General features: G+C 37.9%; 1 protein-coding gene across 11 annotated transcripts in view; it reads left to right on the top strand.

Annotated features, from left to right (window-relative positions):
* The window catches only part of PTPRK (protein tyrosine phosphatase receptor type K), a 640850-nt gene that overhangs the window by 344301 nt on the left and 282257 nt on the right, over nt 1-14292 (top strand). For all 11 annotated transcript variants that reach the window (XM_045294289.1, XM_004702060.4, XM_045294293.1 and 8 more), the window contains exons 4-5: nt 2440-2521; nt 4784-4899. In XM_045294289.1, the coding sequence (XP_045150224.1) occupies nt 2440-2521; nt 4784-4899 (198 nt within the window). The remainder of the gene's footprint in view (nt 1-2439; nt 2522-4783; nt 4900-14292) is intronic.

Genomic DNA, 14292 nt, shown 5'->3' with positions numbered 1-14292 from the left:
TTGCTACATTTTGGGACAGTATGGGTAAGAAGCTAACGTCAGTGTGAAGGTTGAGATAGCTTCTTTCTCACTAGAACATCATATCTGCATGTGCGCTGTCCCGCATGGAAATGCATAGAGGAGCAGTGTCTTGGTTCCTAAGACCATCGGAAATATGCTTTTTCCAGTAATCTTAGGCAACCCCTGTGAAAGGGTCGTTCGACTCCCAAAGGGGCCATGACCCACTGGTTGAGTAACGCTGTTAAGGTTTTCGCTTAGAAAATAATAACATTATCTTCTGTATGTATCATAGGCAAGTCTGATCTGAAGTGTTCTAAGCTTACTTAATTATATTCATCCCCAAATGAGTACTTCTTTGTGGACGGGAAGGAGCCATGGTGGCAAAGTCAGCGGTGTCAACCCACCTGCCACAATGTGGGAACTCTATGAAGTTTTCTGCTCCCATGAAGATTTGCCACCTTGAAAACCCAAAGAGGCACTTCTCCTTTGTCCTGTAGGATTACGTGCTATGAGTTGAAATTGATCCGATGACCAGTTTGGTTTTAGGTTGTTCTCTATATGGTATTACTCATGACAGCAGGCTCTAGCTAGTGACCCAAGCCCGAGATCACTCTTTAACTCTACTCTGCGCTTAGGAGTCAGTAAGTTCTAATGTCTCCTTCTTTAACATTATTATCATTTGTCCTTTTACATTTCATCATTCTGTCTCCATTGTGACTAGATGACTTGTCTATTTCAGATCTGTATTTAACCCATTCCTACAGCCAAATGCCATTCTACTTGACAAATTTGATTATGCTATTACTTTAAATGTAGTACTTTAAATATTACTTCCATTGTTTTGTTGTTAGGCATCATTGAACTGATTCTGTACAACAGAAAAAAACCCCTCTCTGGTACTGCACCATTCTCACAATCACTGTTATGTGTTTTTTTTTTCTTTAAAAAAATAATTTTATTGGGAGCTTTCACAGATTATAACATTCCATAGTTCAAACACATCAAACAGTGTTGTACAATTGCTACCACAATCAATTTCAAAGTATTTTATTTCTTCTTGAACTTGATATCTGCTCCCCTTTATCCACTTCCTTCCCCCACCATACCCCCCAGGAACCCTTATTTAAAATTTTTCTTTCCATATCTTACACATCCAATATATCCATTCACATATTCACATACACTTCTGTTCTTTAATCCCATAGAGTGGGGTTTTACAGTTTTCAGTTCCCTATTTCCCCCTTCTTCCTTTCTCTTCCTGTACCCTCAGGGAACCGTTACTCCTGTTACTGTTTCTGAAGGGTTATCTATCTTAGCTTTCATGTATCGAATGATCTTAAATATACAGATGAACCAGTGCAAATCTGACATGATTAATGAGGCAGAACAAATAAAATCTGTAATAGTACGGGGAGGAAATATTAAAGAACTAGAGGATAGTTATGTGGTTCACCAGTGCTATATCGCACCCTGGATTTATCATCTCTTCTGTATGGCCCTTCTGAAAGAGACTGCCCAGTTATCTTGCAGGTAGGTTTTCGATCTCAACTACATTCAGCATCATTTTTGTATTGAATCTGATTCTTTTAAAACTTTCTCCCCTTTTTGGTCCTATTCTAATAAATATCCTACAGAAGTAATGATTAATGATCTGGTTTATGATTAACCAGAACAAAATGAATCTAGCTTAAAAGTTAGGTCCAGTGTGATAAGAAAAAAATAATAACAATTCACTGTTATGTTTTAACCCATTGTGGCAGCCACTGTGTTTATCCCTCCCTATGGTGGTCAGCCAAAATGTGTCTTAGATGCTTGGATGGCAATACTTCACCCTTTGTACAACTTCCATTGCATTTGCTAAAATTTGTTGTGAAATGCTTAGTCCAATAATATTTCATTTCTCTTCTGAATAAATGAGCCCATGGTCAAATAAAACTTTGAAATATGCTGCATGATAAATCATTCTCTTGGAAATTGTAGCATATACTATTAAAAGAAAGGCTACACGAAGTTCTTGTCTGAAATGTAAGCACAAATTACATAACAGAAGCTTAATTTTAATGAGGATTTTTTGGCTTGCCATTTATTAATATAGGAATAGTGACAGAATATACCCCTGACAAAAGTGGACAGGAAGAAATTTTCCTTGAGAGTCATTTGGTTTGCTTCATAGGCTTAACTCATTCGAGAAGCTAAAAATGTTTAATTGTAGTTGCTTAAAAATTATAGCAGCACCTTTCTCTCAGTAATTTAATTGTTGCTCAAATATTTCTGTTTTCTGGTGACAACATTTAGGAAATAACACTACGAAGTACATTTTCATTCTTAAAGGCGAAAAGCAAATTTAATTTTCTTTAAGTGAGCTATAGCCAATCTCCTTCCTCAGTGGAAATGCCTTACAAATGATTGTTATAAACATTTTCTGTTTCTTCCTGGCAGGTAATATTTGAAGCTGAAGTCTCAGGAGGGAGAAGTGGTTATATTGCCATTGATGATATCCAAGTGCTGAGTTATCCTTGTGGTAGGTTGTGATTAAGAATTGTATTTTTCTCTGTCCTTGCAACACCTGCCTTGTATTGGCAATGACTGTTGATTGTCTATCACTTGGACATGCCTGTCTCTTTGTGTGTTTTTACTCCTAGCCTTAAGTTCAATTTTAGCTTTTATGTTTTAAAAGAACACGGAAATATTATTAGATTCTGAATCAAGTAATTTTTAGAGTTGTAACGAATTAGATATATGTCAAAAGAGTCTTAAATGATTTAATTATTGAGAACTAATATATTATCACTGCAGTTATACAAGGACTTTTCCTGCCTTTTATTGTTATTGTTATTAAGTTGTCTAGGAAAGCAAAGATGAGCAATCAGAGTTCAACCGACAGGAAATGCTAAGGAAGTCCCCCTAAGTTTATCTGTGAAACTGAGATTTGGAGTAAGATGAAAGGAAAAAGCTCAATTTATTCCTGTCCTTTTTGTCTGAGTTTTTTTTTACTTAGCCATTTATTAATACATAATTGTCAAACAAAGGGAGAAAGCAAACAAAACAAGAAACACAGATTACTAATCACATAGTTATGTTATGCCCTTAGATGCACATTGTTGATCTTCAGATGGCATGACTGAATTTGTTTTTATATTGCATTGCCTGGAAAACAAATATTGCATGCATTCATTAGTTTCACACATAAAACAGCTGGCAGAAATCCACACATTAGCTATATCTCTCAAAGGCAGTGTTTTATAGGGCTCTTGAATTCTGGTTGATCTGTGCAGTAGGCCTCCCTGGAGGAAATGTATCTATGCATTGTAAGCAGCATGGCCAGGGGGCAGCTTGGGATGGGCAATCACTGTGTTCCTGCTGAGTGGCTGAAAAACTCTAGCATTCATCAGAATCACCTATGAGCTTAGGGAATGAATGGCAGGTTGCTTGGCCCCTCCAGTACGTCAGGGTGGGAAGAGGATGTAGATTTCTATCAAATTCCCTGAGTCACTAGGTGGTGGAGAGGATCGGCACAACCAGCTGCTAACCAGAAGGTTGCTGTTGAAAGTCCCCACGAGGCATCTGACACTACACACCGGCTCCCGAACACCCGATGGAACACATTTCTCTGCTGCAACACATGGTCACCCTAAGTTGGCATGAACTAGCCAGCGGCTGGTGTTTCTACAGGATCCCAGGTGATGGCGATGCTGCTGGCCTGGGAAATGATTTTCCTAACCCTCACTCCAACTCAAATAGCTCCTGAAGTGAAGCAGCAGAGAACGATGTAGCAATACACATTATATACATTCCAAGTGGTATTTTCTGAGAATAAATTTCATTCAAAGTTTAAGTGGGTTTTCAGGGTTTTGTGTGTTTTTCTATCAATTACTGGTAACTCAAGGGAATTTTGTCTCTATTGTTCACTTTCATCTCTTAAAAATAGATGTTACACCAAAGAAAGGCTCATATGAGTCAACAAATGAAAAAATTTATTTGAGCATACTGATTGCAGTCAGTGTAATATAGTCCTCCCTGAGCTTTTCTCTTACTGATTGATGTTTAAGTTCTCTTGTTTTAATATCCTATCTATAGAACACATGAGAGCCTTTAGTTTTAAAGGGAGTTGGAGAGAAACTGGGTGGACAGGCCCATTTTGACTACAGTCAGCACTTTTTGGTGGCATTGTGTTTTTGGTTAACTTTTCTATAAATGAGTAAGAAGTAGTATTAACTACAACTAAGGTGATAACGTATTTGAGAGGAATGAAATTAGTTCCTTGTTCTTAGAGGAATCAGATGGTTGCACCTACTGAATTTTATAAAATAATAAGAAAAGAATATTTAGCTGCTTAAATTACAGCTAACTAGTCCAAGAAACATGTAAATGCCATTCTTTTAGAATCACTATATGTTTGTATTGTATTTATATATTTTGTTGCAATTTGTGTCCGTAAGGAAGTCCCTTGTGCTTGATTTGATTTGTGGTCATTTTATTATCACCCCTATGCAGCATGCTCTGTCAGCCACTGGTGGCTACAGAGGGCTCACTCGTTATATAGCAATGTTTTAGCAGCTGAGGGGAAATAAGCAATAAGGCTGATTGAGAAAAGAAAAGAGAATGAGAAAATGGTGATCCCTTGTGTGAAGAAAACTCATAGTTAATGTCATAACCAAGGGTAAAATGATTAAAAACATGATTCTGTTAGCAAAAGTAACATGTATGTTTTCTTCGTGTCACAAAATATTAATTTTATATCTATATCCAAACCATATCCATATTGATATCTCTTTCTTCACAGATAAATCTCCTCATTTCCTGCGCCTTGGGGATGTAGAGGTCAATGCAGGACAGAATGCTACGTTTCAGTGTATTGCCACTGGGAGAGATGCTGTACATAACAAGTTATGGCTCCAGGTAAGGCCAACTTGGTAACTGAGATACAGGCTATGCTCGCTTTAAGGACAATTCACTCAGGTACTTTTTGTGATTTTTATTCTTTTATTTTACACTCGTGTGTGTGTGTGTGTGTGTGTGTGTGTGTGTGAGAGAGAGAGAGAGAGAGAGAGAGAACATATAAAACTTTGTCTTTTGAGTGGGTTTGATGTAATTGAATACAGAGTTTTGTCTGTATATGAGTAAAAGTAGGAGAACATAATTTTAAAGTATTTGTATTAATCTGTAGTGAAACCTAATAATTCTCTAATAGTGTTATGTATAAGCTATTAAAAATTATTCCTCTAAGCCCTTTGGAAATACGATGAAAAATGAAAGACATTTAAAAATTTAATAATAGTTTAAACATTTAATTTACAAGAGCATAATTCTTAATTAGAAAATGTCATACTCTGACATTTTTCCCCCCTTAAAGTATTTTAGGAAACCCTTGGGAGTATTTCAGAAGATGGGCATTGTTAGTGAGCCAATTAAAATGTTTAGAATTCGTATTCATAAGGGTTGATCACAAGATTGGAATTAAATATAGTTACCTTGTATTTATCAAGTCCTCAATAAATATATATTTAATTCATTGATATTTAACATACATGTTGGGCAAGTGTAAATGCTCGATCAATGTACATTTAATTCAATATGCATTTAATTCAGTGTTTCCCAAAGTGAAGGAGACCCATACCCGGGGCCCATAAAGTGACCCAGGGGAGGCAACAAAAGCAGACACCTACTTACACTTTATCCTGGATTATGGCCTGTAGTTCAGAAGTTTTTAATTGCTAGGGAGTCACTCAGTTATTTTTTCGAAAAGGGGGGGGATAGGCCAAATAAGTTTGGCAGCTTATAAATAAATAAAAGTTTAAAAGTCCAAGAGTTACTACATGTCATAAGCGAATGTGCACAGATATATATATATATATTTGGCAGTATTATAAACGGGGAAGGAACATAGGGACAGCCAACAGTAATTCTAAAGCTGGAACGCTGAACTCTGACAACCACTGGACTAATTATTTGAAGTTAGATCATAGGTAACTGATATTCTTTTGGCAACTAGTGTAGTTCTTCCCCGCATCCAAATGAGGAAAGGGACTTAATTAGATAAAATTTTAAATTCCTGAGAATACCAATGGAGACAAAAATAAAAAGTAATTGTAAGATTAATTTCTTAAAAATAGACATGGTTTATTTTACTGTTTCATTAGAAGAGGTGAGATTAGTGTTGAGTATAATCCTTAGTTTGTAGGTGGTTAGGGATGGTGATTATAGTAAATGATTATTGAAACAAACCCTCCTAGAACAGTGGTTCTCAGCCTTTCTAATACGGTGGCCTTTTAATATAGTTCCTCTTGTTGTGGTGAACCCCCAACCATAAAATTATTTTGTCTACTTCATACCTGTAATTTTGCTACAGTTATGAATCACGCAATCTCTGTGAAAGGGTCATTCGACCCCCAAAGGTGTGTCGCGACCCACAGGTTGAGAACTGCTGTCCTCGAATGACTGATATTACCCTAGATGTCACCTATACATTATATATACATACACACAAACATGAGTTCTGTTGGTCTGCCTAATTCCCACACAGCAATCAGTTGAGTGTTTTAACAGATATAATTTATAGAAAACAAATTATTGCTATTTTTCATAACATCTGATTTTCATTTAACAAGATAGCTGTTAAAGTTTGAACTGTACTTCTTGAAAATAGGTTTTATCAATCCTAACAGCTACACCAGTGCTCAGAAGAGCCCTGGGTGCATCGTGGTTACATGTGCTGTTAACATGCAAGGCCAGCAGTTTGGAACCACTGGCCAGTCTGCAGGAGGAAGAAACACGGGGATTTCCACTCCCATACAGAGTGACAGTCTGGGAGCAGTGCTTCCCTGGGGCAGTTCTGTCCTGCCCTGGGGGTCACTCTAGTCAACCTCGACTCAATGGCAGTGAGCTTGAAGACAAGTGCTTGTCATCTTCTTTGTGAATAGCCTTTCTTTTTCTTTTCTTTTTTTTTTTTTCATTGAGAGGCCATCACAGTAGAGGGAGTATTTTAAGCCATTCATCTTTGAGATATAAAAGACCAGAGTTGGTACAAGGAAGCAAGCAGAGATGGGGGGAGACCTGTGGCCCATTGCATGAAGATCACTAGCCATTATGCAGAAGCTGAGATGAGACAAAGATTTCTGGCTGGAGCAAATACAGAATGAAAACCTTCCTTAGGGTCAGAGCCCTACGTTTAGGATGTCGCCTTCTGAACTGTGAGCAAAGGAGCTACACACAAACTATCAAAGGATTAGCGGTTTGAACCCAACCAGCGCCTCTGTTTGGCATGTGGCACGCTGCTGCCCTCAGCCGTGGCGACTGACAGGGCACTCCTGTTCCGCCCTGCAGGGGCACCATTGGTTGGAATCAACTCAGTGGCAATAAGTTTAAACTGTAAGAAAAACCACTTTTGTCATAGCAGCACAATCAAGGCATTGCCAAAATATGAAAAGAAATGAGGTCTTTTTTCTTTAAAATTGTGATTTTGCTACTTTCTCCTACATAGATTGAAATAGAAACCATCTCTCATGTCTGAATAGTGTATTATATAATTCACAAGCTGTTTTATTAGTATCAGAGCTTCTTTTTTTTTGATTTCTCATTCTCTCCTTGTGTATGTCTCTTAACTGAGTCCGTCTCTCTTACTTTGGCTCTTCTTCTGATCTAAACAAACACTTAGCTGTAAAAATATGTATGTTCAGGCTTAGTTATGCATTCTCAAACATCTCATAGATAACATTAGCTGTCATTTGATTTGTGTCCAGATCGCTCTGGCTAGGAGAACCAGAGACTATGCAACCTGCCCTTGATTTTATGCTACAGGATTTAATGTGGGTTTCAAAGAAAGGGGGTTTTGTATCCTCAAACACAAGCTGCCTAGTGGCAACAAAGATTTCTCTGGACCCTGCTGGTCTGAGTGGGTTGCAGCTCTTCTTCTGTTTGTTTGTTTGTTTACTGCTTTGAGGGTTGATTTATTTCATCATGATTTCTTCATATTTTCTGCCCGCTATTTATTGAAGCAAAGATGAGAGAGGGAAGTATTTTGTGTGGACCGTATTCAGCTTTCTGTTCGCCCTCCCCTGTCTGCACTCACCACAGGAGAGTGAATTTGTGTATTTCTTTTTGACTTTGATTTCTGCCTTGGCATTGTCAATTTCTCAGCTGTTTACAAATTTTCCTTTTTCATTCAAAAGCTATTAAGCCTTTTTTAAAGCATACCACATAAATGACTTTCACTTCTCTTAATCATTTTTCTCACTCTTCAAGAACGGTGGAAAACTATCAATTGCCGAGTTTAGGCTGTTTTCAAAGTAAAAATTTCTTTTTTTGTAATATCATTTAAAGATGAGTGTCATAAGACTAGTCATTTGCACATATATAATTTCATTTTCATTAAGAAAGAGCCTGGTGGTTGTCAATTAGTGTGATTTTTTTTTTTGCCCCCAAGTGTTAAAAGCAAATGAAGTGTAAAGAATTCTAGTTCCGATGTAAGTTTGCATATATTGTATTGTATAATCAATTAGAATATATAACAAGAAGGTGTCTGATTATTTTAGCTTGGAGAGCAATGTCCTGGAGGTCAGGAAGAACAACCCTCAATTCTAACCCCGCTCCCAGGACGCTGTATTTGCTTGGAAGATTCATTTAACTGTGTGGACCTCAATTTTCTGATCTATAAAAGAATGTTCTAGGATTGTGAAGGAAATGTCCTCCAGTTACAAATGCCAATGCGGGTCTTTAGATTATTCTGAATGTCTTGAAACATTACCTTTACCACGTTTTGTTGTTGGATAAAAGATTGAAAACCTTTGATGTTGCTTTTTGGTATGAGGATAAAAAACGGTCCCTTAAATTAAGTTTCCATGTGAGACCAACTGTTTACAGTATCTGCCGAAAGTACTGAGGAAGGATGTACTTGAAGCAACTCAATGAAAGGTCGCTGCATCCTATCACAGAAATACTGGAATAATAGAGTGGCTGTGACACCTGCCGCCATGAGCGAAATAAAAAACGATAATCAGTGTTTTGTGTCCTGTCAACCACTTACATTACATAACATTGAACTTCCATCAGTAAAATGTTGTCTAAATATGAGGTGACATGACAAAAGCTACCAAAGCGGCCAATTTTATATTTTAAAGGAAAAAGTAGTACAGAACCGCCCCAAATACTAAGTGGATGCCTGCCCCTCCCCTGAGAAGAGTGTATCTTACAGTTCTTTTAACAATCCATCCATCCATTGGAATTTTCCATCCTATGTTTTCTCCTCTAGCTTATCCAATGCCTATCTCTTAATTTTCTGGTCTAGCAACAGGAGCATTGGGTGAGTGATTCTGCCTGGACGCCATCTTGACCCTAACCTCTGAAGTACTCAGATATTTTCAGAGAAATTTTAGATTCCTCTTTTATCTTAAATGTCATGAAAGTTACCGATCATGACTGATACACACCCATACACCCGCCTCCAGGGGGTAGAACAATGGAAACCGTGGGTGTAGGGAGACAGTGGTTGGTGTTAAATATGAAAATGATAATAATTTATAATCTATCCAGGGGTCACAAGGGTGGGTGGGGAAGAGAGGAGAAAAGGAGAAGCTGATAGCAAGGGCTTAATAGAAAGTAATTGTCTAGAAAAGAATGATGGCAACATGTATACAAATATGCCTGATACAGTTGATGTATGGATTGTAATAGGAATTGTAAAAGCCTTCAATAATATGATCAAAAAAAGAAAGAAAGTGAAAGATATAATTACTTCACGTTTTATGTCATTTAGCAATTTACAAAGTGTTTTCATATGAGTCGATGTTCTTCAGTGCTAACAACAAATTTCACTCTAACCCATATTGGTCCCAACAGTGCTCCACTGCTAAAGATTTTGTTGTTCCTAACTCAAGGCTTATGGTCAAGTACAAGTAAGAGAAAATAATGTTACAAATTACATTTTCTTGTATAATTTGTAACATTCTATGTAACATATGAAAAATATACCTGGTTATTGTGTTGAGATGTCAGATACGTTTCTCATTGAAAAACATAATAATAAACAAAACTAAACCCAGTACTGTTGAGAAAAACTGCCAGTAGGGTTTCTAAGACTGTGCATCTCCAGCAGATGGGCAAGTCTGTCTTCCATGGGGCAACTGTTGGGCTCAACACCGCCATGTGCTCTCACCATTGCCCCCACTCCCGACTCCCCCACCCTTTTCGCTCACGGCTAAAATAAAATTCACCTGTTTATTTCTCTCTGTTAAAAATATTTCTTATACACTTTAATTATTCTTTATTATTATTTTGGTAAGAATGTGTGCAATGAAAATTTGCCATTTTGCCATTCTTTTTTCACATGTCTAATTCAGTGACTTTAATTTCTATAATCATGATGTGGAACTATTGCTACCACCTGGTCCCAAAATTTTCTATCACCCATATTTTTTAAAACTTCAAAATGAATTCAAAAGTTTCATCGCACCAAATGTCACAGAGAAATGGATCAAAATGTTTTCATTGTCATGTTCAAACATACACATTTACCTTGACATTCGTGTTACATGTCAATTTATTAAAGACTTCAACGTGCTAGAAAGAGGTCCATCACCATGAACACTGACACACATCTGCACTGTCATGCCCCCACTAGCTTGCTTTTAACAGCAAGAAGCTACAGAAATGACACTCAGCAGCTAAGATGCAAAAGTTGAAGAGACCGTAGTGGTGGATTCTGTTACATGAGCGCGTTCTTCCTGTTTCTCTTCCCTGGTGGACATGGGCGAAGGAAGGGGCCCTTTCCTTGCCGTGGCTCTTGAGCCAGTGATGGTCTAAGCCTTGAGACGGTATCGCAATACAATTCCAGGAGAGTTTTATTGTTGTTGATCCCCCATTTTAGGAAAGATATTGGATTTAGGACAAAGCCTGAAGATTTTAAAAAGGAAGGTTACTAATAGAAATACATTTTGTGTCTGTTTTTATAGGCAAAGTAATGAAGGTTAATTATTGATTGGAATTCCGAAAGTCACTTATGGCCCATGTACCATATATCCCAGGCATTTCTCCAAGAAAGAGTTTTAGATTACTAGGTTAAGAAAAGCATTAACCTTTATCGGGGTTAGGAGGGGTGGAGGGTGGGGGCTGAGCTATTCTCTTTTATGTTCTGAGTCCAAGATCAATAATTTAAAACTTAATTTCTCCCACTAGTCAAGTTTCAACATGCCACTATGTTTATGTTATAATTGAGCTGACTTTGCATTGAGTTATTTTTTATGAAATTCTGAAAGGTAGTAAATGAATAAAAGTGTTCTAAATGGCTATCACTAATCATTAGCATATGTTCTTTTTTTTTCTGTGTTGTAAAGTGTAACAGTGAAATAGCAAATGAAATGACAACCAGAAAAGTAAGTTTGCAAGCAAACATCTAACATATGACCCCGAAGTTACATCTAGGTGTTTATCTAAGAGAAATGGAGAGATGCGCCCCCATAAGGTCTTGGAAAAGAATGGATTATTACAGATTTATTGATAGTAACCAATAGATGTAAAGGTCCATATGTATGTTAAAGGACAATGGATAAACAATTGCTGGTTCATTAATGGCAGGCTCCTCAGCAATAAAAAAATAATAATATATTTATATGTGTCTAAGCATGGGTATAGCTCAGCAGCGTTATATTTTGGGGGAAAAGACAGATACTATAGTATTTACAATGTATACTTCCATTTATATTAAGTCTCAGAAGAGACAAAATTTAAATATGAAGATTGAAATCACAATAGCCTATGGGATGCGGATAGACTGGAAGAGGGCAGGAAAGAAATTTCTAGTAAGTATGCTCTATCTTGATTGAGATGCTGGTTTTTAGGGCATATTGTATAAATTATCCACAGCCGTGGTGATAGTACATAGGCCCACCAGCCCTTCTGTGGGAGCAAGATGTGGCAATCAGCTTCGATAATGATTATAGCCCTTGAAACCCCATGGGACAGCTCACCACTGTCCTGTGTGTCATAATGACTCCACGGCAGCACATGTTGGCTTAGACACCTGTGACACTGTACCTGTCCAACTCCCAGTGTATATATTTAACCTCAATAAAACCAGACCCAGGGAAATATGAATATTTGCAATAAATTATCAAATAACCAACCTGCAGACTACTCTAATCCAACCATATATGGCATGAGCCTTGCAGACATCACCTGCATTTTTGCCCATCTTCATTTGAAGTGAACTGACTTTGGTTCCATGGTAATTCGTGTTCATTCATGAAGGCTGAAATATAGAAGAAAATATGCTCTGAATGTTCTCTTAACAGCACCATACATCTTTTAATGATATGGAAAAGCAGAAACAAGGGATGGCTGTAACTACCCCCCGCCCCCAAAGCCGCTTTCTTTCATGAAGGTCCAGTGTAAGTGGACACTCAGGGAATCAAATAGAGCTCATTGCTGGAACATCTGTCAGACCATATGGTTTGGCTTCAGGTTTTGTATAAAAACTAAAATGCTAATGACTACATCCATCATGACTGAGCTTGGCGGGCATGCCGCCATCAAAATGGTCAGAGAAAGTTTACAGTGGGTTCATTGAAATTGGGAAATTTGTGGGTAGGCTTTAGTGGCCCCATTTGTTTTGTTCCCTTGAAATGACTGGTAATCCTGTGCAGATTGCCATCAAAGCTGTGGCAATTGGGCCAATCTGTCAGTAATCGCCCCGGGTGCTGGCACAGTGCCTCGTCAGTGGCCTTGCCAAGACAGGAGAGTCAGCCACCACTTCGCCCTTGGTGAGGCTCATCACAGCTAATGCGGGATGATGTGGATGGTTTCTCAGCCAAAGGAAATGCTATTCCTTACCGAGGAACAGATAATTTAAGCAATGGCTTGAGAGTAAGAATTGGAAAGCAGAATTTGAAAAAAATGAGATGCAAATTGTTCTAAAAAACAATCAGAGGCCGTCTGACCTCCCAGCAGTACCAACTGTTATCAACGGAGGGTCAATGAACATGGTTGGCCTGAAACACCTGCCCACATACTGTTTTACCTTTTCAGGAAAATGCCATTTCCTTGTTCCTACAAGACATGGGACTATCACCATGTACTAGTAGAAATCTGGAACATGATATGAGAAATACCACACTTCTTTAAAAGTACAAAATTGTGAGCTGCCGAAATAGATCACTCGCTGATTTCCAATGCCACGCAGCCGTTGTTTGCAAAGCTCTTTATGGTACTCCCATGCTACGGTGCCGTTTGCCCGTGTTCACTTATATTGTTGTAGGAACTGCCACATACTGTAGCATGTTTAATTTTTATGAGAGATTTTACTAACATTTTATTTTTGAGAAATTTAATGGCTATCCATTTATTATATTATTATATTATTATAACAGAAGGATTCTGGGGGAAAATGCACGCTCAGAAATATTCATTGGAAAGTAATTTAGGGAAAATTTCAAAGCCATTTTGATTAAACACATGCTACAGCATTTGTTTGTTCGATACCCTGAAGAAATGAAAGAATGAGATACAGTGGAAAATGTCCACATTTGGGAGTAGTCGAGTTTATGCCATTTTCTAGGTAATTGACCCAAGCACTGCCAGCGCACTTCTGGAATAGTACAACCAAAGGCGCTGCATCAGTCCCAGGACAGTGACAAACATGATGATATCAGAATGCCCAGGAGGGCATGGTGTAAACATACCTTCAGATTGTTGGAGACTGGATACAGTTCTGGAAATATTCGAAACGTGGGAACCTATAGGAGGGATTTAATCTGTTCTCTATAGCTATTAAAAGTACAATAATGATTGATGGTTTGAAGCTATGAAGTGATAAGTGATGATAAGAAAATTTTTTGTAATTGTTAGGGTTGTTGAAACCTAGAATGAACTGCACCAGGGGCTAGACAAATTACAATGAAAATTAACGAGAGTCAGCACTCATAATCTGGACAAGCCCTTGTAGAAATTCCAGCACCAGGCGGAATGCATATTGTCCTTTTAACAATAGAGGTGTGCTTCTATAACTACAAGTTCAGAAAAGACTGTGGAATTATCTCAGAGAGACGAATGAGTAATAAGAGCTGGAGTGTTTGATATGATCATTACTAAAGATTTGCTTGAGATTTTGCAGAACATGGAGGACTTGAATAATCAAAAGAGTAATTGGGCACGGTTTTCCCTGAAACCTAGAAAACAAAAAATATACTGGGCGTATGTGGGGGAGAATACACACACACACACACACACACACACACAACACACACGAGAGAGAGAGAGAGAGAGAGAGAGAGAGAGAGAGAGAGAGAGAGAGAGAGAGAGAGA

This window comes from Echinops telfairi, unplaced genomic scaffold, assembly GCF_000313985.2.
Source record: "Echinops telfairi isolate 266 unplaced genomic scaffold, ASM31398v2 ScPeMD7_3533;HRSCAF=4204_0, whole genome shotgun sequence".
In the NCBI taxonomy this organism is placed as follows: domain Eukaryota; kingdom Metazoa; phylum Chordata; class Mammalia; order Afrosoricida; family Tenrecidae; genus Echinops; species Echinops telfairi.
This window is presented reverse-complemented; position numbering and strand designations above follow the sequence as displayed.